The sequence below is a fragment of the Hesperophylax consimilis genome, chromosome 31 (genome assembly GCF_061612785.1).
Source record: "Hesperophylax consimilis isolate HC1 chromosome 31, BYU_Hcon_1.0, whole genome shotgun sequence".
Lineage (NCBI taxonomy): Eukaryota > Metazoa > Arthropoda > Insecta > Trichoptera > Limnephilidae > Hesperophylax > Hesperophylax consimilis.
In genome coordinates, this window is record NC_142866.1 from 6,313,972 (window position 1) to 6,339,656 (window position 25,685).

At 31.8% G+C, this 25,685-nt stretch overlaps 2 protein-coding genes across 2 annotated transcripts in view; both read left to right on the top strand.

Moving 5' to 3' along the window:
* The window catches only part of Snmp2 (Sensory neuron membrane protein 2), a 53,094-nt gene extending 50,173 nt beyond the window's left edge, over positions 1–2,921 (top strand). Inside the window, exon 9 of the mRNA XM_089649870.1 lies at positions 2,545–2,921. Coding sequence (XP_089505996.1) covers positions 2,545–2,712 — 168 coding nt within the window. The 3' untranslated portion in view covers positions 2,713–2,921. The remainder of the gene's footprint in view (positions 1–2,544) is intronic.
* Positions 2,922–22,801: 19,880 nt separating this feature from the next.
* The window catches only part of LOC149409387 (putative fatty acyl-CoA reductase CG5065), a 42,436-nt gene continuing 39,552 nt past the window's right edge, over positions 22,802–25,685 (top strand). Inside the window, exon 1 of the mRNA XM_089649882.1 lies at positions 22,802–22,968. The gene's annotated coding sequence lies outside the window, so the exon portion shown is untranslated. The remainder of the gene's footprint in view (positions 22,969–25,685) is intronic.

Consider the following 25,685-nt stretch of genomic DNA (forward strand, 5'->3'; position numbering starts at 1 on the left):
AAGTGTTTCCGATTTATTAAAATACTGCTAAAAACGAGGTGACACGCCGTTTCCTAATAAACTTTTAGTACACTAATAATTTATCAGAACACGTGTTCATATATCTGAAATTTTCCTAGTAATAGCACACAATGATTAATGCGAAAATATTAGAATTTTTATAAACACGTGTTCCGATATCGCCCTAACATAGTCTTGTTTTATTGATAGTTTAGTAGGAAACATGTCAACTTATTCATTAAAGGCCTATAGTCCCGTTTTAACCATAATACGAATAATTTAAAGAGATTCTTAATAAATTATCAATATTTTAGGTCAGTAAGTTTTCTCCGTGTAAAATGCATCTTTATGGTAGAACTACAACTAAATAAAAAATACGGAGAAAAAACCCATGATCATGAAAATATGTTTTCATATTTTATTTGTAATCTTATTTTTTGTTAAAATGTTTCCTTTTTGAAAACAAACAATACAAATGACTAACACATTTTGAGAATCTTCTTTTTTGCCATTTTTATTTATTTATTTAATTAAATATTTATTATCTTGAAAACATGAGTTTTATGATATGAAACTGATTGAAATTTTTCAAATAATTATTCTTGTCATCAGAGCTCACACATACAAATATATGAACACATTTTTATAAAGTTAAATGTCGCACTCGAGGATTTAAAGCATTCCGATAAGTGTAAAAATATATCAATTCTTTTGGACTATTTAAATGCGGACAAAGTACACCAATATTTTTTAGAATAAATAAATATAAATTTTAATTTATTTTTTAAATAAAACTGTAAGAAATAAAATATCATACGGAATTTTAATATGTAGGTAGTAGTTATATATTATTTTTATAAAATAGGATTCGTAATCATGAGTAGGTTTAATACCTACCACCAAAAATAATATTACTGGCAATTGATTTTTTGTGGAGTTCACTGTTAAAATAGCGCGTGTCATTACTTCATTTTTTTTATAAGCGATGTAGACATATATGTATTTGTATTTTGTGCTTTTGTTTATTTTTTTTATAAATGAGATATTATGTATTATTATGACTTACGATAAAATATCAAAGTGCGTAAATTAACACATGTTGTCGAGTCATACTTCCTTGGTAAAACACGTTTTTGTTTAATTAAGAAAATGAGTCACGATTGGCACTCAACACCTTTATTTTTTAATTATCAAAGTGCTTACCATACAAATTTGAATAAATCCATTAACTATATTACGTTTACATCCATTTATTAAGCTCACAAAAAATACTAAACGCCACGTACTACGTGAACGTACAATTCATCAAATAAAGAATTGTATCTTCTTTATAAATTAGAAAAACAACAATTATTAATAGGATAATCTCAAATAAGTAATAAGTCTATATTTAAAATAAGTATTAAGTTTATTACTTATTCCGACCTACGAGTACAATATGTACGATTAGACTACAAACTTAAGTACTTTATATTGAACCTAGAATAGCATTTTATTCACCGGAACGATAAACCGATAGAAATGTGGTGTGGGCGTATCTGGTAAATTTGAATATAAATTCGGATGATATTAATCAAAAGTTTTCATACATAAATTTCTTTCTTTTTTTACATTAACCCCACATAGTGGGCTCAGAGGAAAATAATTTCCCTCAGGGCATATGTAATTTTTTGGATGCTGTGTGGAGGGTAAAATATGCGAGGGTTGGGTAGGAATCTAGGGATTAGTGTGTCCAGGAGTGACGGAAATATGAATATATCACTACTTCTGCGGTGCAAAGCAATAGATCGAGAGACCGGCCAAAGAGAGGCCAAAGGGTCTCTCCAAACCAGTCTCTCCCGATCTGTCACGTAACGCAGCTGGTGGGAAGGCGAATACTGAATACACCTCGCCTGATGAATTTGGGCACCCCTGCTAAAACAACAAATGTAGCGAACCACTTGGGGTGACCTATGGCATATGTATTATCCAGTAAGTGTATCCAAGGGCGGCAGTACCAAAACCTGCCTCCCAACTTTCTTCAACAAGTTATCAAATTTATTGGCTTGTCCAGGGCCTAGGACTCATTTGGCAGCATCATAAATATAGAGAGAATTTGTAATTATATCACTAGCGACAATGCTCGCATAGGTATCTACTAATTTTTTGGCTTGTCCAGTGCCTAGGACTCATTTGGCAGCCTCAGTAATAGGTATATATTATAGAGAATTTTTATTAATACCACTAGCCCATAGCGCCCATACTTGCATAGGTATCTAATAATTGATTTGCTGAAATCATATCCAGCAGTTACTATAATAATTGTTAACCATCATCAGATTTTTTTACGATCATGATTTTTTTTGGTCGAATCCCTTCTATTGCGGTGGCTTGAGGGGAAATCTCCATACATGATATAGCTTGGCTGGGTTGATAACCTGGACGAGAGTGCTCACATTTAGCGCTTGTATTACATTGGTTTTAGGGAAACTCTACAATTATGATGAATTAGTGCGTTGTGAAAGCTAGGACGCGGTATTCTCAGATTTTTTATTTCATTTCCAGGGTATGGAACTGCCAGATGACCTGATTGACATGCTGAACAATGAGCTGTTCGACGTCCTGCAGACCCTGGAGATAGTGAAGTGGACCCTCATAGGAGTGGGCGCGGCGCTGGTGGCTGTCTCATTCGTCTACTTCATGATGACGAGGAAGAAGGCAACGGTGGTCTGAAGTGTCGTCCAAGGATCCACTTAGCTAGTGATGTAATATATATTTTATAAATATTCAAATATTATTTCAAAATTAAGAGATTTTCAATCTACATAACTGTTCTAAACTTTAACAGCCTTACTAATAAAAAATCACTTTAAAACCGTCAAATGGTCTTTAATTTTATACATTGTACAAGTTTTTAAATATTTAAGTATATTTCAAATTATATATATATAATAAATTTTAAAGGTAATTTTGTCTAGTTTCTAAAATGGTATTTGTTTTACGACATCTTCGACCACGTTTTCCGAGAATATCTGGATATAGGTTCCAATCATAGACATATGAATATTAGTAGACCTGCCCTAAGTGATTAAAAGCGTATTATCCCCACTCCCCATACCGGTTCCATTGGAGCCGGCTGGGCTCGCGTATGGCCTCAAGTGAAATTTTAAAACGTGACGTCATCATTCTTGTGCGAACTATGGTCGAGGCATCATCGGTTCATTTTACGAAATAACACGGCAAAATGTTGACTTGTACTATGAAAACTTGTAAAAATAGATGTGAAAAAGAGAATAAACCCAATTGTCGTATTACATTCCATATATAAGCATTATTTTACTTTATTTTAAGCATATTCGCATCGTATAATATGAATCAGTTGTTACTATCACATCGAGAAACGTCTGGACGCGAAACACAAAGCTGGTTGGTTGCTGGGAAGTAAATTATGAACATTTATAAAAGTGTCTTAACTAAATACTTAAACGAAATATTCGACTCTGAAAATAGAACCGATTTTTTTTGCCGAATTTGGACTTCGCAAATTTGTTCATAACGTGGCGAGTAATTTGCGCTCCCATGTAAAAATGTCTATTCATTCAAAAGCAGATTTTACTTTTAAGAAGTAAATGGGGATATTATAATGCGAGATGCCTATTTACTGTCAGATTGATTTATTGACGAATCACAGTCAGCTTCACTCCCTTCGTTCTTCAACAGTTGATTTTACCCCTCGCCATTATCTTCTCGTCTATTAATTCCTATGTCTGTGGTTCCAATACTAGCATTAACAAACTCAAAGCTGTTGCACATGTCACCCCCAAAACTCCAACTACATCTACAATATACCAAAAAAAAATGGAATTTAACCGAAGGGCCAAACCAGTTATCATTAAATATTCCAGATGACACTACTGGTTGTGTTTGTTGACTTCCTTTCGTCCACTCAACTATACCAATGTGTTTATATAATTAACAAAAATAAATGAATATTGGATTTAGTTACGATAAAAATTTCTTAAAAAAATATAAATGTGGTAGATATACCCACTATATCAACCCTCTGATGTCCGAATATGTTCATCACAGAGTATTTGGCATATAATTAGTTATCCATTGTTAATGCACCGTCTCTCCCCTGTCCGAGATGAAAATTTCATAATTTAAATTTCACCAATTTACAAAAATAAAATGATTACTCGTATTTCAAAGTAGGGTTACTCAAAGAGCCGTCAAAGACTTTTAAAATAACATTAATAATTAAACTTATAAAAAAATACAACCCTGAAAAAAAATATTATGATGACTTAGGCTGTTTCCCCCCTGGTTCCCTTTACCACTTACTCAAATATTTTTTATAAAATAATGTAAAATATTTTTTTAAATGTTACAAGAAATGGAAAAAATATAAAAATCAAACTGACTACCAATCCTTCTCAATATTGAGAAATCATCAAAATAAGATGTCGCATGATACTATAATGATATATAACTCCCTACCTCTCTAGGTAATGAAGGTCCTACATTTTCTAAAATTTAAATACCCAAAATTGTAAATAGTCATCAATAAACCATTATCATGTTTCATTTATTTATTTTGAACTAATGAAGTTCAAATCACTAAGCACAATGATATTCTAACATTTTTTACAAAGTTTGCTGAAAAAATTCACTTTATAGTAAACATTGCAATCTCATCAAAAATGTGTATTTCTACGACTTCTGCGAAATAAATTGAAAACGGATTGGTTGCCAAGATTAAAAGTTTATTGATACCATCTTTAATGGCGTTTATCTCAGATCTATCATATATTATTTTCGCGAACTATTTTTATTTTTGATAAACAAGATAATAGCTTAAGTAAACACTGCTTAAGGAGGCATATCAGTTAACTATGCAGGTCACTATGTGATACTATGGTAAAATTAACATGATCAATAATTTATCACAATATTTTATACTAGCTGACGTAATATACCCGGCGTTGCACGTGTTTATGAATGGTTTTGAGTAATGTTTTGAGGTTGTGAATTCTAGTGTACCTGAAAGGCGCATTTTTAAGTAGGACATTGAAAAGTGCCGTTTCTTCCTCTTGCATCTTAGGTTTATAGATCTACAGGGCTTAGGTATACGGACATTGCCTATTATTTTTAGCTAAATTAGCTTAGACATTTGGAATATTTAACCCAGTCAAAATTTCGATTAGGTAGATTATCCAAAAACGAATTAATGACCTCCAAATCGTAATATTATTTATTTCTGTCTATTTATTAATTTTAAGTTGATTTCATCGTGAACGTGATTAATACATTCTCTGATATGCTATCTTGTATGCACAATATAAATACATCCATATTATGTAATAATATATAGATATCTGAGAATAATTATTATTTACAAAATGTTTTTATTTCTGTTTGAAATCCGAACGTTTTAATGGCTGAACAGAAAATCCTAATAAGAGTGATGTATGCTGATTTGAAAGAACCGATCGTCAATTTACATAAGACCTTTCGGCTCCCAGGCCGAAGGCCTGATGAGATTAATTATCTGTCCAAGAAAGAATTTTTATAAAGTAGAAATTTTCGACTGCCAACAAAAGGAATTTTAAAAATATATCATGAAAAAAATAATACAGGAAAGGAGTATTTCTGAGATAACGGAGGCGAAGCAATTCTCAGCTTTCGAACAAAGAGCCTGTAATAGAATAACATAACGAAGAAATACACTTTTTAATGATTTAATGAGAATTAATGCACTTCATCCTAAAAATAACATCATAAAGTCAAAGTAATCTCCGATGAATCAGTTATTTGATATAACCATTATTTATCATACTCCTACACCAACACATTCATGCCGAATGAATTACACTTTTGTTTGGATTTATTTGCCAATAAAAGTAAAAATATCCATGAAACTTATAAAGGCATCTGGGTAATATTTAGACAAACTAAAATTGTAGTTTATTTCACTGCCATGCTAACAGAAATGACATTTGGGCACCCTATCTATATACGTAAGTTTTTATAAATTTTCTGCACAACCTGCTATTGATTACTTCCCAACACAACAGTACCATTGATTCTCTACAGATGTCACTACTAATATGTTTAAAATAATAATACTTTTAACTTCGCAGTCGTAATTTGTCCATCTCAGTTGTTTTCTTGTAAAATTTGTATTCATTATGCCGTAATTAATGTAATCGTCAACAAAACACTGTTCTGACAACGCAAATTTTGTTAAATAATGCAATAAATTATACATTCCATTCCGTGCTCTCCAAATTGCCTATATTCAGGCGTAGCCGTTCTAATTTCGTTAGGTGAATAACAAAAAACATGTTTGTCGGCATAATTCCATTTTTGAGATAAAATAAAAATCACTGATCAGTCATTTTAAAAATTGATGGTAGCTTATTAATGACATGTTTGTGTCACTTAATATTCACATCGTGATTGTAAATAAGACATATTTATCATATAATAACAAGTTCAGTGTACAGATGAATTAATTTAACTATTTACGAATCTGATATTAATCGTTTGGAAATAGTATTTGAAAAAAATATAATGTTTTTGAAATTATAAAAATTCAACCATTTTACCCCTTCTGTTAAAAAATGAAAAGAATTAACAGAACAGCACTATGCTCGTATAGTACCTACCAAAACCACAATACAATAACATAATATATTTGTTTTTGAAATTACAAAAAATTCAATTATTTTACTCCTTGTGTTAGCAAATTAAAAGAATTAAAAGTGATGAACAGCACTATATAGTTCCTACCAAAACCACAATACTTTAACACAATTTTTTATATTATATTAATGTATAGATTCTATGTCCGAAAACTGTAAAATTCACCCGTCATAACACAGGGACATCCCTAGCATGGAGGGTGAAATATAACAAAATACCACATGTAGGTACTCTCTAAATCATGTATCAATAAAATAAATAAATAATATATTTGTTTTTGAAACTACACACAATTTTACCATTTTACTCCTTTAGGTTTATAAGTATTTTGGATACCCACAATCAAATAGATTAGACCATACTAGTATTAAAAATGATATTAGGATTAAATTTCAAACTAGGATCAGGAAAATTTTAAAATGCAATCTATCTGCTAAAAATTTAGTAAAAGCAATAAATACTTGGGCAATACCTCTATTAACGTACTCATTTGGCATAATTAAATGGTCTAATACAGATTTAGAAAACTTAGAAAGATTAATTAGAACTACGTTAACAAAGTTTAATTGCCATCATCCAAATTCAGCTATAGAACGAGTTAATTTACCTAGAAATTTAGGAGGTAGAGGTAAAGTCAAAATAACTTCTTTGAAACATAATCAGGTAGAAATGCTAAGAACTTTTTTCCATAGGAAAGCTCATAGCTCAGAAATGCACAAAATAATTTGCAAGGCAGATAGAAATATTACACCTTTAAATTTATACGATGAGAATGCCAACATTTTTTATAAATCCCAACCGGGAATTGTTAGATTCCTGGTCAAATAAAATTTTACACGCAAAACACTTCAATTATCTCAACCAAACGTATGTTGACAAATTTTCGTCAAACAAATGGTTGAGTATTGGAGAGTTGAGCGCAGAAATAGAAGGATTTATGCTTGCCATTCAGGATAGAGTCATTAATACTAAAAATTATAGAAAGCATTTAATCAAAGATACAAATCAAATTGATGATTTGTGTAGAAAATGTTTGGCTTTTCCGGAAACTATAGAACATATTATATCGGGATGTTCTATATTAGCACCGTCCGAGTATACATTTAGGCACAATCAAGTTTTAAAAATAATTCACCAAAATTTGGTAATTAAACATAACTTGATTGACTGTCGTAATATAGTACCATATTATGAATACGAACCAAATTCATTTTTAGAAAACGAATTTTATAAAATATATTATGATAAAACTATACTAACAGACCGAGCGATTAGTCATAATAGACCCGATATAGTTTTACATGACAAAATTAAAAAAATAACTTATATCATTGATGTCGCTATACCAAATTCCTGTAATATTCAAAAATCTGTTAGCGAAAAAATAAAAAAATACACAGATTTAGGAAATGAAATAAAAAGAATTTAGCATTCTCAGACTATAAAAATATTACCATTCGTTATTTCGGCTACTGGCATTATACCTAGCTCTCTAATTAAAAAATTAGGCGTATTAGATCTATCAAAAAATTTATATACAAAGATGTAAAAGTCGGTCATTTTGAATACATGTAGGATAACAAAAGATTTTTTAAATATTTATGTCGAGGGATCAGTAGGATTTATAGGCCCTGTTAGAAGTTCTACCGAGCCGAACCCTCTGATATGAAAATATCTGGAGACGGTGAATTTTTTTCCCATTTGATATCTGGTGATTTGACGTGTTGTTGTTCTTGAATTGTTTTGTATTTATTTTACTTATATAATGCACTTACATAGTGTTGATTGACTAGCTGATCATTTGTGGAAAAGTGAGTGGAAGGGTTTAGTTTTTCCTATGGGGAAGATTTAACCCGGACAACAAAATCGGAAGCATAAAAAAAGTGTTTTATTTTGTGTAACAAATAGATATAATGATATCCTCACTGGGATCTCCCATGCTGAGGATTTCATTTACATATTATGTATAATTTAATTATAAGAAAATTAATATTACATCAAAGTTATATATATATTTTTTTTATAATTTTAAAACAAGTAAGATGTTTTTTGATATATATATACATATATATATATATATATATGAAGTGTTTTTTCGTATAGTTCAGTTGATTCTGTTTTAGTCTGTGTTTGATCTCAGTAAATTTTCTATTTCAGAAAATAACAATACTATAACATAATATATATTTTTTGAAATTACTAAAAAAATTCAACCATTTTGCTACTTGTGTTAACAAGTGAAAAGAATTTACAGAATAGCACTATATCATATCTACCAATATCATAATACTATAACAAAATATAAGAAGACACGGAAAAAACTAGTAAAATTATTCGCATTCCTGTTGAAAACGAGACTGCAAGCCTTTAACGTATGAATTGACATACTTCCTAACAAACTATCAGTGGTTGTCGGAACATGTGCTCATAAATATTATAATATTTTCGAATTTCGTCGTTATATTTATTAAGCATGCAAGAACACGTATTCCGATATATTCTAAATTTACTATTAATATTTTGGGAAGTGGCGTGCCAATTCGTTTTTAACAGGATTTTAGTGAATCATTAGTACTCATTTTTCTTAGTGTGTCCATAAAAAAAAATTCATAAACAACAGAAACATTAAAAGTTACATGTCAAAAAACAATACAATAAAACAATAGGGTAAAATTCGGTTTATGGGAGTCACTCGAATAACCGAAATTGAACTTGATTTAGACTAATTTAGAGCTGGGGAATCCGAATCTGTAAGAATTAGGTGGGGGTCGGCACTATTAACTGAGTTATAGGGTTTTGAAATTTCGTACGCGATACATAGAAACCATGTTTTATTTATCAATTATGACATAAGAAAATCAAATTAATGACTGTTTAATAGTCTCACATTTCAGAAGTGCCAACCAAAAAATAAAAAGTGTTGCCATATAATAATAATATTTTTTACAAAATAGGTTAGGTTTTTAGTTTGGGTTAGAGTAGGCGGAAGAACATGGGAAAAAGGTATTAGAATTAAATCCCCAGGATTCCCAGCCCTAAATTAGTCTAAATCAAGTTCAATTTCGGTTATTCGAGTGACTCCCATAAACCGATTTTTTTCCAAACAATACAATACTTTATGGACTTTTATACTTTTATTCATCCCGTAATTGAAAATGTCAATTTTGTTGACATCGGTGTTTTGTTTACAAAACTGTCAGTAAATAAAGTGGTACTTATCCAAAGACAAGACCGAAAAACGTTTAAATTTCTGGCTATTCAGTTTTCATATTAAAATGGAAACATAAAAAATAGTATCTGTCTACCTTCCCAATCTAAATGTAGTATACAATATGTTTCGCTGGTGTATACTGGAGTATTTGTTTATTTTAAATAATAATATAAAATTTACTTCATTATATTTTCTGCTTCACTTATATAATATTTACAAGAAAACGAATAAAATTTCTTTTTACGACTTCTTGGAAATAAAAAAGATTGACTTATTTATTTATATGAATACCGCACAAGAGTCCTAAGTGCTTCCAACCGTCTGGAGCCAGATAATATGGCGTCCCCAATTGGGTACGTTGTGAGGCTGAAGCTTTTGGGGAAGGAAGGGTGATGGGAAGAGGAAGGTGGTGGAGTATATGGCTGTTCATATCTAGTCACCAAACGTGGCTAAAGCCATTTCAAGTAACATTTAAATTCTGAATGGTGGTCTTTCACCAGCGCGATATTGAGAGTATCTTCCACTGGAACTTCTTCTTTTTTCGTATGGTGGAGGGGAGGTAAAGGGGGAGATCAAGGTCTGCGAGCCATTCTAGGGCCTCAGGCATCGCCATGTGAACCTCATCTATCCCGCCGGGGAATAAATGGAGCGGGCATTCGTTGACCACATGTTCGGTGGTCTGCACCGCACCATATCCACACATTGCCGACTCTTTAAGGCCCCATCTGTGCATCATGTGGGCACAGAGGCTATGGGAGAACCTTAACCTATTGATGGCGAACAAGTTTTGCGAGGCAATGAGAACCCAGGCTGTGTCTCGGTGGGGTCCTGTATGAGGTGGGCATTTCCCACGTTGGCCGTTTGCCACTCAAGTTTAGACCTATCTTCTGGAGTGAGAGGTAATCGGAGGAGCCTCTCTCCTTCCGCCCAAGACAAGGGCTTTCGAGACTTCAAGCGGCAAGCCATCTTCGTGCAAAGGTATTGCGCTTTTTTGCAGCGCCTTCTTTTATTCCCTCAGTGTTGCAATTTTTCGCCTGATGTTTAGCGGGGTTATGTTTGCAAGTACGGGGAGCCAAGGAAGAGGAGTAGATTTTAAAGTCCCGCTGATGGTTCGCATTGTAGCATTACGCTGAACGTCTACCATGTACGTTTGGGCGCTTCTAGCCCATACTGGAGCACAGTATTCAGTCGTTGAGAAAACCAGGGCAATGTTCTGAGCGTGTTGACATCGCATCCCCAGCTAGTTCCAGCTAGCTTATTACTAAAATAAGCCTGGTCCTAGTTTTTTTACCCACTGTTTCTATGTGTTGCCGGTAGTTCAAGCTCCTGTCTAAAGTAAATCCAAGATAGCGGGGGTGGGGGTCATGGTAAATATTTTTTCTATCAAACTGAATACAGAGTTTGACATTCGCTTGTGAATTGCTAAGATGGAAAGCTGTCGCAACTATTTTCGACCCATTTGGCTTTAGTCGCCAATTGAGGAAATATTCTTCCATAGCCTTTAGGTCAAAATTGAGGAAATATTCTTACATAGCTTTTAGGTCAGAATTGAGGATATCTTCTGCTGCTCTAAGTGTTTTGGCTTGAGTTGTGCCGGCGTTGTCATCTGCTTAAGAAAATTTTCTGCCTTCAGTGTGAGGGAGGTCTCGAGTGTAAATGTTAAAAAGCGATAGGGCCAGAACTGAGCCATTCTGTTAATAATAAATAAATAATAATAATTGGATGACTTGTATAGCGCCGTTTTTGTGCAAAATCACCTCAATGGCGCTGTACATACTAATAATACATTTCTACAGTGATCTATGTTATCACTTAACTATTTATGGAGAAAATATACAGTACAATACTTACCTGGTAGGTCACTTGAGATTAACACTTAATTAACATTATCTTATTGTTTACTGGCGAAATTTAGATACAGGATTTAGGACATTGAAAAATTGAATATAACTGGACTTTCTCTTAGGAATGGTATATTTAATCAAAGGGTACGACAGCTTAAAAAGGTAAATTTTTAGTTTAGACCTGAATTCTGTTGGTCTTGTTATGGATCTTAGTTCCGGAGGGAGTTTATTCCAAGCCTTCGGCCCAGATACACCGAAAGCGCGATCACCAAACTTAGTATTTGGCTTGCGCTTAGGTTCTATCAGTCTACCAACAGCTGATGATGTTGCTGATCTAAGAGTTGATTGCCTCAGACCAGTGTTTTCCGGGACGCATAGTTCAGAGATGTAGGGTGGAGCCATTTCATTGATGGATTTAAACACCATCCAGCACAGTTTGTACTGGATTCTTTCAGGGCACTTGAGCCAGTGAAGGTTACGAAGGTGTTCTGAAATGTGCGAATATTTTGAAACCCCGGTTATGAGCAGTGCTGCTGCATTAAACACTGATTGAAGTTTGTCAATTTGATATTTTGGAAGGCTGGCATAAATGCCGTTGCAGTAATCGAGACGCGAGACTTACGTAGGAGTTGATAAGTAGTTTTGTTGCTTCTGTAGGAAGGTTTCTTCTGACAGACTTGAGTTGTCTTAGGTGAAAAAACCCGGTGCTTACAGTCCTATTTATTTGACTTCTAAACGAAAAGTCTGAATCTAAATTGACACCGAAAAGTTTGACTGTTGTTTTTGGGATGATATCGCTGCCGGAAATAGTAATAGGTGAATTGTCTATGAAATGTTGACGTTTGGTTGTGGCTGCCCAGAGAAACTCAGTCTTAGATGGATTGAGCTTCAGCTTGTTTGAAGACATCCAACGAGTTATTGCTTCTAGACATTCAGTTGCCTCTATTGTTGAAATATATATATAAACATATATATGTTATATAGACCTTACTAACAAGTTACTAATATATGGACATTTTAGAGGTCTTGTTTTGAAATCTTAAATTTAGACACGTTTTATTAAAAAAAAAGATTAGCGACCTTGCGAGAGCTCTGAAAGGTTACCATAAAACAGGGTGGGGAAGTGGTGGGCCTCCTCCAAAATGAGCCCTGGGCAAGGCCATTATTGAGGGTTTTTTTTTGCTTTTTAGTAAGCAGTTGTTCAACGAGTCGTACTGTGTTGCCGTCTTCTATGGTGTCATAGAGTTTAACAAGGAGGCCTTTGTGCCACACCGTGTCGTAGGCCGCAGAGAGAGCAATGAACGCTGCCGCAGTCTTAAGCCGTTTCTGGCAACCAGATTCAATGTGTGTTGTCATTGTTAACACCTGATCGCAGCAGTTTCGGCCTGGTCTGAAGCCAGCTTGCTCTTGTGGGACCACTTTCTCCAGAATCGGAGTAAGTCTGCGGAGCACAACTCTCTCTAGAAGTTTGTACATCCCTGGAACGTGCCGCAAGTATACCACATATATTTTTAATATATAAATTGTACAATATCACGATTTAATTAAATAAAATTTACTTGCGTGCGCTGGGATTTGAACCCGTGACCTAGTCGAAAGCTTTACCCCTCGACCAGACTGATTACGAACAAAAAAAAATTCTGCTCACTACCTATAGTATTATTTTATAATCAAAAAAGACGCATAAAACTATTTCTTTAATTAACTCGATCGAAATATTGGCAAATACCATTATGTGTCCTTTCACTGATTTAAATAATGATTGCTGTATTATTTCCAATGATGCGTGAATTAGCAAATGATAATAAAATATTTTGTATAAATAAAGGTATTTAAATAATAAAAAACGCCAAAACTTTCCGGATAAAAATAAGTCAGTAAGGAAATCAATAATAATAATTATGGAAAGTATTGAACAGTAAATTTTATTATACCGTATAAATAATAAAGTCGACTAAAACAAATTGGATTTTTTTTTAAAGTGAGAAGTGTAGGCCGAAGCATTGCAAATTATTTGTAGCTTAATCATATCGGTAATTCATTTCCTCAACTATCAAATTATTTTAATGTTATATTTTTAATACATGCTCAAAACTAGTTAATACAAATAATTATGTATAAAAAAAAATTAATAAGGAATGTATAAGTAAATCACTACACTATTTTTCTATTAGAACTTGTATATCGAAAGGTTGTTCCTTAATTTTTAATTTGTTTTTCGTTCTTAAAAATATTTTCACGTCGAAAATAATTTAAAAATATTATTTGAATATGAAAACCATTTGTCAGTATGTATTTAAATTTAAAAATGATTTTTTTTTTCATAAGATTTCTGACGAGCAAATCAAAATATTAATAAAGGTAAGTCAGTAAGTAAGCAACAAACACATCAGGTAAGTAGGAAAGTTTTTGTAAATACATAATTGGATAGAGCCGAGAAAGTAATATTTGTTCAGCGCCCTTGAGGTGATTTTTTTCAAAAAGAAACTACACAAATTAACCGCCTTATTATTTTATGTTCGATGAATCCTGAAGTTATAAATATTATTCGAACCTTTCTGACCTTAAACAAGACTGACATGCGATGGTATTTTAGGCCTTGACAAAATTATAAGAGTAAGGAAGTAACAAATAAATAAATGATTGACATATTTTTTAAGCGTATATATTGAAATAAATTTAAAAAAATTTCATCATCCGATATGAAAATAAAATACCAACGATATATGTATTTGTATGATAATGGTTTGATAACATAACTATAAATAAATGAAATTAAAATTTTAAGAGGAAAGACAAGAATTACCAGTTTACGGATAACCTCACAATATTAGAAACTATCCACTACAACCACAGTAAGCGAAAAATATAGTTATTATTACACATTTGACCCGAGGCAAACCAAAAACTATTTTAGTGAATATATTTTTACACGTCCCGCTTACAATTGACATTTAAGGTAAACCACTAAAACCTCAATTATTTATTAACTTGTGATAATGTCAAGCTGAAAAATGGATCGTGACGTACGCAGAAACTTGTTTTGAGGCCGAAATCCTCGAACAGATCATTTAGTTTTTTTTCTCCGCCCACATTATTCGTTCGTTATTCATCAACACAGTTTTCATTTTTTATTTATTTACACATATACGGCACAACACGTGCCATTAACATAATTGACATACTTATAATAGTACAACAACATGAAGAATAACATTTAAATTGAATGAAAATAATCAACGTTGTTTACAAACGTTATTTTCACAAAAAAACTATCAACATGTCTCATAAATAAATATTCGAAAATAAATAATAACTAGCAGATAAAAACCCGCTGTCGGCTTTTAAATGGACTTTAGATTATGTTAGAATTTTGCACATTTGTATGTAAAACAGTAATTTTATTAGAATGTGTGCAAAAATGTACTCGTTTTTATATCCAAAGAAAAACATTTGTGAATGCCTACCTAATATACGAATTTTAATTTCACTGGACGAATGAAAACTAATTTCTACACAGCCCGTTATCCCTTGGGTCTTATTTTATTTTTTCTTGGAGAAAACACAGATACAGATAGAATAACATAGTATACATGACAGTAAAAAAACATTAATTGGAGAATTCGCTTGCATCCTAACTATTTCTCAGAGTTTACCACGACAGCCTTTAAATATAATTTAAACAATATCCAATACCAAATGTTTACAAATAATTATTTTTAAATAGAGGGTAAAGTTAATTTATTCGAAAATGCTATTGAACAGGCAAGTGAGAACTTACATAATGTACGAAGGAAGTATGTATGAAAAATATTTCGGAATCCTTCAGGTTTTGATTTTGATTCACACATTCGGTCGGTAAGCAATCGACGTAAACCGCTGTAAGACCCTGCGCATAAAATTACATTCGTTATAGTAAGGTAATGGTGTAAAATATATGAAAAACATAATTTTAGATACATTGTTTCATATTCATAGCGAAAATATTAGAATTTTTTCAAACCGAAAGGAACCGATTCCAAAAATTTCAGATTCCTTGGACAAATAATATCGAGCGATCCAGTGGCAGCAAACTCACTGAGACAAAACAAAGTGACAGAAAATAGTCGTCGATGAAGTTGGAATCATCATTTAGATTTTTTTTTCAAAATTTATTTTCGATATTTTCACTATCTTTTCGGTAAGACATTTTTCTTTTTGATTTTGTTATCGATGTTTTTGAACTCGGAAAATTTATCTGAAAAAATCTTTTTGAATAAACGTAGGATTTTTTTTAAGATACCTTTTTGATATTATGTGAAGTTTGAAATTTTCCATCTAGGGAAATTTTAATTTTTCTAAACAAAGTTTTCAGGAAAATTTGAAATTATAAAACTTTAAGCTCCGAAAATGGGTCGAGAAATTGTTATAAAAACATTTTTTCATTTGACATTATATGAAGTTTAAAAATTGTCAATATAAGGATTTTTTTATTTTTCTTATCTGATACTTGGACTATAAATCTTGTAAGATTGGAAATTATCAATTTTGGGAAAAGCAGTTTGAATACTTCAATGGTTTTTTTTAAATAACAGAGGGCACCACTTCCGTCTACAACTAATTCTACAAATAACACATGATTATTTATTTACTTCTGTTTATTTCTCGTACTGTATACAAAATTGGTTATTTTCACTCAATTAAAAATCATTTTTAAAGTCATTTTCTAAAAGATCTAAAATTATACGTCCATCAAACATGACAAAATTTACCATAAGCTGGCAAATTCAAAAAATTTTAAAATACTAGCATATAATAATAAATAGTAGCGTGAGTCAAACCATCGTACTCTCAACTCAAAGTGCGTAACCATTGCACACTTTTCTCGTTACGTAGGCTGAGTATTTAAGAGGTTTGGGTAGTGGCGTAATAACGACACGACAAAATACCATCGGAACAAACTTTAATGGCTTTTCCTAAAGCGAGACCAAGTTTTGTCTCTATTGTTGTTTTAGGTTAAAAGAACAACCTATTATTTGGTCAAACAAACTCTTTAAAAATAAAATGCAGTTGGCCTCAATTGAAAACAAGCTATGTTGTAATAGATTGTATCTGTTAATTTATCGCGTAGTAATATTGAGAAAAAAAACATAAATCTAATTACCCAATAGCATATCGGGAGATGTGGGGACCCATAGACATATGAATATTAGTAGACCTGCCCTAAGTGATTAAAAGCGTATTATTCCCCACTCCCCATACCGGTTCCATTGGAGCCGGCTGGGCTTGCGTATGGCTTCCCGTGAATCTTGAGAATGTGACGTCATCATTCTTGTTCGAACTAGCGTCGAGCTAGGGTCGAGGCATTTTATGAAATAACACGACAAAATAGTGGCTTGTGATATGAAAACTTGTAAATATAAATGTGAAAAACAGAATAAACCCAATTGTCGTATTACATTCCATATGTAAGCATCATTTTAAGCTTATTCACGTCGTATAATATGAATCAGTTGTAGAAACATATACTATCACATCGAGCCAACATTGGTCGAATGTAGCGATTCTCAAGTGTGCGCATCGTTGTTACTGGGAAGTAAATTATGAACACTTATAAAAGTGTCTTTACTAAATACGTAAACAAAATATTCGACTCTGAAAATAGAAGAATTTTTTTTGCCGAATTTGGACTTCGCGAATTTGGTCATAACGTGGCGAGTAATTTGCGCTCCCGTGTAAAAATGTCTATTCATTCAAAAGCAGATTTTACTTTTAAGAACTAAATGGTGATATTATAATGCGAGATGCCTATATACTGTCAGATTGATTTATTGACGAATCACAGTCAGCTTTACCCCCTTCGTTCTTCAACAGTTGATTTTACCCCTCACCTTTAATTTCTAGTCTATATATTCATATGTCTGTGTGGGAACCTCTTTTCAGCCGTATGTTTGGGCTTTGGAGATAGAAATGTCTAGTGATCAATAAGCTGCGATTATTAAATGACATATTATTAGTCATCGACAGAGAGATAACTAGCATTTAGCTAATCTAATAACTGAATTTAGATGTTTATACGTATTTTTGTGATACATTATTATGAATCATGTCAGCCCTGGAATGAGATACGGGCTTGAATTAAAGTCAATACAATGTAGATTTGTATTAGTAACAATGCGTTTTATTCTAACATGACCTTTCTTATTACCCGGGGGCCGCAAAATGCAAAAAAATCATATAAAATTAAACTCATTGTGAATAAAAATTAAACCTCACCTTCTAAATGTTACCTTTAAAGATAAGTTTGGATGTATGTATGTTTGTATACATGTATGTGTTTGTATACAGACACCAAATACATAATTTTGTCGACCTTATTGAAACTACAGTTCTGCACCGATTAAGTTCAAAATCCGTATAGGGAAAATTAGGGGGGAGTTGAACCCAAATATTATGTCAAAATAAAAAATCTTTTTGAATATATTTTGAAATTCTACAGTAATTTCTCCACCGATTAGGTTAAAAATCAGTATAAAGGAGGTTAAGTGGAGCTAGAGTCGATTTTTTGTCAATATGCACAGTTTTAACTTACGTGCACACATAACATCGTGTTTTAAAAAGGGCAAAAGCTTTATAATAACCTACCAAGTGCCATAAAGGAAGCCTCAAGTCTTGATACTTTTCGTAAAACATGTGCTATATAAATTTTAAAAAAAATTATGAATTGTAAACTCTCACAAATATCATTGTCACTTTAAAAGGAGTTAGATGTATTTTTCAGGCTCTATTTCTTAAACCGGTGTAACTATTTTTCTTTTTTTTATACTGTATATTTTTTTCTCTCTAATTTTATGATTCTATTTGTTATTTTATTTTGTATTTATATGTTTTTATTACTAGATATATGAAAAAATTTGCTAACATCTAAATAAAGCTTCAAAAACCAAAACAAAGTTTTGGTAGCCATACTGAATTACTGGAATTGTGCATCGAGCCGGTTCAAAATTAGTATAGCGAAAAAAAAAAAAAATATTGCGCTAGTATGCGTATTGCGCTAGTATGCGTATTGCGCTAGTATGCGTATTGCGCTAGTATGCGTATTGCGCTAGTATGCGTATTGCGCTACCTCCTTCAGTATAGTATCCATCATCGACGTCCATTTCCATGTCCACATCTGCCCCTAATACTGTAATGCTGTCCAAAGGAGCTGGCGCAACACGGCATAATACCCCAAAATAATTCACTATAAAACCAGAATAAGTTCAGTTGTTTCTGATTTTAATACTCATTTGCTGAGAAATCGTCTCAGAAATCAACAAAATTAATTTGAAAGTAAATAACAGAGTTTTCTCGTTACTCCGCACTTCCCTTCGTCAAGGATTGGGTGCTTTTAATTAAATATAATTATTATTTTTAAATGAAAATGACTTTACATGTGTTCATAACTATGCGTATTTTGAAAATAAATAAAAGTAGGTACACTTGATAAGCAGTCTTAATAATTGATTGTTGCGAATATTCATTTGGTGACAACGGTGGCTTTTAACGGTTCTATAAATAATAATAATATGTAGGTATGCATAAAGAATCCTAGAGGTACTTAGGAGGTCATATATTGTGCATCTCATCATGGACTATCTCAATATTATCGACAATTTTAACTCCTCATGATTTCATATCGTGGCGACCTAAAAAACCGATGAATTGAAATAATGTCGTCATGTCGCAAAAATTTTCTTAAAACGTATTTCCATTCTTCTTGCTATGTGAATTATTATTTAGGCTTTTGTACGCATGAAATATCTATGAGTACCTACGTGATTATAGTTTCGTAATAAAACTATAGGAGATGTTCACTATAATCGTTCATTTCCGATATATCTATGTACCTATCTCATTAATGTTATTTTACATCAAGTTTTACTTATTTATATCTGAAACTATTTGAGTAAACCCGGTGTTGCCCGATGTAAGGTTTAAATAATAATGTAGTTAAGAATAGTTTTTGAAAAAGTTTATTTTTTATGGTATTCTTGGGTGTGCCATCGTTCCTTGGGCGTCCACGACTTCGTCTACCATCATTTCCACGTCATATAATCCCATTACACTCCTTTATTCATTCATCCGATCTTTATGTCCAAATTACGGATTAATCTACAATTTATAACTAAGCAAATACGAAAGATTGTTACTGAGGCAGTTCAGTTATATGTAATAAATACTGTTTATTTTTTGTGTAAATGCCCCTTAAAGTGCAGTAATACATAAATAAAATCTAAGCGCCTCTTTCTTAATCTTACCTATTTGTGTTATATCAGCCTTACGCATACTTCTTATTTTACTACAAATAAGTAATAATAATAATAATAAATATTTTTATTGTGACAAATTTTCAAACTATAACTATAGGAATACACGAAAGACGGAAAAAAAGTGAAAAGTGAATGGGGGTAGTTTTTCGAAATATCATGGGAACAGTGACCTTTTACTTGTTTTAAAAGCCTACAAAAATTTATCTACCTCGGAATAAAACTGTAGATTTGTATAAAAAACAATGCCACATCGCGACACTTCTTCATATATGATGGATAATGTATATCTGAAGTCCCCGTGGCTCGGGCTATATGGTACTGTCAAACGACGCTATACGCATCAAGCGTTTTTTGGACGTTTTCGTTTTCCATTTTCTGGTATAACTAACTTTGCGTGCTATTTTTTCGTTGTTGGATTTTATCTGGTAGTTCATGCGGCAGCCATTTGGAACACGATTTTACTGATAAATCTCAACCGAATTTCATCTCCAAATTTAAAAAAAAGATTATAAAGGCGTTTTTTTTCAATGTATAATTTTATGAATTTAAAAAAATAATATGTTATATTTTGGTAAACAATGTAAGATTTGACATTTTATGTAGAACACGACCTGAGACCTGAAACCTAATGTTCTTTAAACTAAATTTAGCATTGAAACTATTAACTATTCTAAACTACTGAAAAAACACACACATCCAAATTTTTCAAATAACTCTACCGATTGTTATCAGATATCAAATATGTTCTACCACTGCCAGCTTTAATTGATGTCTGAAAAGATTTAGTAGGAACACTTGTAGACTTGATTACTTGTAGACTGCATATTCACATTCATGTCGCATCCTGATTTTCCGTAGATAAGATATATTTATCTTCGAGTTTGAGGGTATCAAAGGTCTCACTTGCGTGCTTCACACGTCACGTCATTTATCGTGTTAATTAACTGTAAGCTGGTCAGCAAGAGAGCACAAGACCTTTGTACCCTATTCGTATTAACTAGGTATAAAGCATAAATTCCTCATACAGTCCAGGCGTAATCTTGCATGGCTCGTTTTGGATTTTTTATGTATCCGGGTTTGCGAAAGCCGCCATCAAAACTTGTCTCTGGATTGCATCTACTTATGGGTGTGTATTAATTTCAGGTTATAAAAGGGTCAGTCGCTACATTTTGGTTAACAAACAACATGTTGTTAGGATATAGTATCATATTTAAACCAGACATGTTTGGCAATTTTGTGTAATGTTATATGAGCCCTTGAGGTGATTTCTCACGAAAACGGCGCTATATAAATTAGCCAAATATTATGATAGAATATTGTCTTATTGGTTTATAACTTTATATGTAGATATATGTTTAGAGCAGGTGATTTTGTTATTTGGGATTGTTTTGGATCTTTACCTTGCTCAACCAACCTAATAATTCAGTGAAACTTAAGATAATAACTTATGTTAAAGTCAAGAAATGTAGTGTCTTAAAAATAATACAGCCTTTAAAAACTGCATTTAAAAGAAACGTACTAAAATACCCGAGTCAAAATGGGCGTCGTTCGTGAAAAATGTAAAAGAACTTGACGGTCTTCAATGCACAATTTCCATGAAAAAAGGTAAGTATTGATATGCTATAGGTCAGAGATAAGAATACCCACAGAATATCAATTTTTAAAATACCTATTTGTTTTATTATTTTTTCATTTCAAATAATAAAAGTTTCACAGTTCTAAAAGATTTCAGAAGTCCGTAGTTGTCTTAAAATTTACAATTTTACAGAAGTTTCAGAAGTTCGCAGTTGTCTTAAAATTTACAATTTTACAGAAGTTTCAGAAGTTCGCTGTTGTCTTAAAATTTACAATTTTACAGAAGTTTCAGAAGTTCGCTGTTGTCTTAATATTTAAAATTTTATAGAAGGTCAGAAATTTGCAGTTTTTTTAAAAGTAAAATAAATTGGCATGCGCAGTAAACACAGTTAACTTAATAATCTGCGCAATTAGATACACTCGAATTGACGAGTTAACGAATGGGTAATAAAAAATGGAGGTTGAGTTTAATTGATGATTAGGCAGGTAGGTTCATCATATATCATTCAGTAAATAGAAAATATTGGACCTTGGCAAAACTTTCTAAGGTTTATAGGTTACAACAAGGTAGGTTAACTACAGAGGATCTTTTAAGTTTTTCCAATTGAACTTATGTGTGGACAATCAGGTCAAAATGATCTGAACCTAACGAATTCAATTGAAATTCAGGTATTAAAATTTACATTCGGTCTTTGAAGTAATTACCTGAATATTTATTTAAAATATGACATGATTACATCTTCTTTTATTATGAAGTCTAATCTGTTTGCAATATTTTTTTGTATCTTTATAACGAAGCAAGGAATCCACTTAAAAATATTTTTCTGCAAAATTTCTCTTTAAATAATGAATATAATGCAAATAAATATTTTTGTTGCGTAAATGCGTTGTCTATCTCTACTTAATAATACGAATTGTCGCAACACCTTATTAGGTTACTAGGCCAAGTTGGTACCCACTCAAACTCGCGAAGTTTTTTTACGGTTGTATTTATGGGTGTCAGCTCGAAACAAATGGTCGATACAAGTTTTTAAAAAATTCATACACACAGCGCGATTACTTATAAACGATCGGTAATAAATGCACTATGTAGCGATTGTGCACTGGGATTGACGACACGCGATAGCCGAGGAATAAAGTGGAGTCGACTCGCAGCGGTGACGTAACTGAGGCGGCAAGCGCGCTCGCGGGTTATGTTGCTGAAGTTGGGTTATATTCTGCGTTTGGCAGAGCCACGGAGCGATTGTGCGCTTGCTATCTCTGCTCGTAGAATCCACTATTCCTTTTGCTAACATTACTCGACTTATCGCGAGTGAAAGTTCACCACAGCTACCTTCAGATTTCTGATATCAACGCAACGGTAAGTGAGAAACCTCGATTTATGCGATTCACCATTTGTTCACGAGAGGCTTTGTTATTGTTTTGCTGTGTTGACATTATAAAAACACTAATGTTATTAACCTTGAATCATTTTAAAATTTTATATCCATTATTTACTGGGAAATCTACATGTAAAGTAACGTAAATCCATAACGTCACTGCATTGTTTGTTGTTAACAATTATTATTGAATTTGCTTGACGATTTGATTATCATATTAATTGGGCCGTAGAACGTTATGCAAACAAACTTTCAAATTTTAATCATCGTTCATGGTTTATACTAAAAGATTGTTACATTATTGCTGTTAGGATTTTCATTCACAATGTCAAGTATGTATTTAATTTTATTAAATCACTTCGCTGGGTACCTTTGTATAAAATCTAGTATGTTTAGTGTTACCTTCATATTAATATGCTTAAAATAGAAAATCTGTTTTTATACACATTATCAAAAGACGGGGATTCTCACTAAGCGTTTCTTCTGAAAAAAAATCTGCCGTTCAATATTCAAGATTCATAGGGGCAAGGCTGTGATCCTAATCAAACAGCTGCGAGGATGCGAGCATAGAAAGCCAATAACAAGGACGCAGCAGGTTTATACGACTACGTACGTACCTACCAAGGGTCAGCTTCTCCTAGTATAATATTTAAACTAATCTTACACGATTTACACCAAATCTATTTGAAATGCTTTCACAATAACTAACGTTAGTTAATGTGATCTGATATTACACAATGTGAAATACGCGATTTACATTTTTTTTAAATAAATTACTTCAGCAAAGTATAACTAATTTAGATTGCGAGTTGTGTATATATGTATGTAGCCTATATTGTTTCTGTAATATATTTACATGTACTAAAATGTGTATGATATATTTTTAATCAATGAGTCTTTGCCCCGCAGAATTTAAGTAACGGCGAGCTGTATTAACATGACTCCATAAAAAATGCGAACTTGCGTAATTTTATTTGAAGCAGTTCTCTCGACGGCACTCGATAACATTTCATTTCAAGGTTGTTTTGTCAAGATCAGATTATTTCAATATAAAATTGTAGTTATATGTAGAATATAAAGAAAACGGGGTTACTGAACAAAGGTAAGGAATGAAAGTAGTCTGATTATTAATTATGATATAGAGCATTAATTTAAATTATATAAGAACTAAAAGCACTTCAAACATAACGTTTATTTTTATTCCACCGTTTTTTTTCGTCGTTTTAAAGTGTGTTTCTGTATATTTTTTTTTTATTTCAGCTAGATAGGTCAATAAACTAGCTAACGTGTTAGCAAAAAAAATTGTGACTATCGTCACAAATTATATGGTAACTGAGTTGTTTCGCTGATTATTTCATTACTAATTCTCTTTTTTGAATACTAATGTCATCATTTCAAAAACGAGTTTGCTAAATTACTTCATGGCGTCATTTTAATTATACAAAAAGGAAATATTTTATTTACAACACTTTTAAGTAATAATAATCAACATGTTTCAAATCCAATGACTTCTTAGTCAGGATAATTAAATTTAACTAATTTAAAAATAGACAAATAAGTAACTAAAGACAAACATGTAATGAGGAGGAGATTGATTAGTTCTTATTATAAAAATAATAAATTATCATAAAATAGTAAACTATTGCATTTATGTATATATGGAACACATTTATAATTCAACATAAAATAATGAAGGAGTGACTAAGATGTATAAATACCAAAAATAAAAATACAAAATTATAATTAATGTGACAATAAATTTGAAAAATGTCCATTTTAAAAGAATATATTATTATTAATCATCTTTAATTGACTATTTAAAATTACAATGTTATTTAATTGAAAACCCATTGTATTCGTAGATAAATTGGTTAAACCTTTTATTTATATCAAAAGAATGATTTGTTTCCAATGTGGTTCTTACGAAGTTTTTCATTTTTATTTTCATAATTAAAGTCATCATTTTCTTACTCTTAACGGGTATTCTTTTGAAAATGTTCAGGTGAATATTCACTAGTATTTCAAACGATAGATACTTTTTAGAAAAAAAAGTGTTCCGTTTTCCGTAAAATGTAATCTTTACTTATTCAATGGGGACTGTAGGAGGTAGTAGGTACATACCAAATATGTATTTATTTATTTAAGCCCTAGTACACTTTCATATCAAACGAACGTGGGCATTACAATAATTTTAACTATATGTTCTACATTGTATGCATATTGGCAGAGCATATACATGATAATGATTCATAAAATAATTAAAGGTACAAAGCTAAACACATAAATTCACATACGGTTACATAAGCACATCTGAAATTATATAGAAAATGCACTTAATTAAAATAAGAAATTATTTTAAAAAATAAACATGAATTAAGTGTAAAATTTAAAATATATTATAAATTATTACAAAAAAATAATATAAAAGTTGGGAAACATCAAATAATGTATGTTCTCTACGGAATGGTAAACTCGTACATTTCAAGAATAATTTATTTCACCACTAATACAGAATATCTTTAAGGCGATGCACTACATCGTGTAATATTTTGAATTGAGCCGCTATCAATAATACACATTACGTAGATTTCGATAAGGCTTAAATTCCCGCTTAACACCATCCACCTGTTGTGATTTATACAAGAAAAAAACATGGAAAAAAATTGCCTTTTATTTTATTTTGTGGATGTTCAGGCAC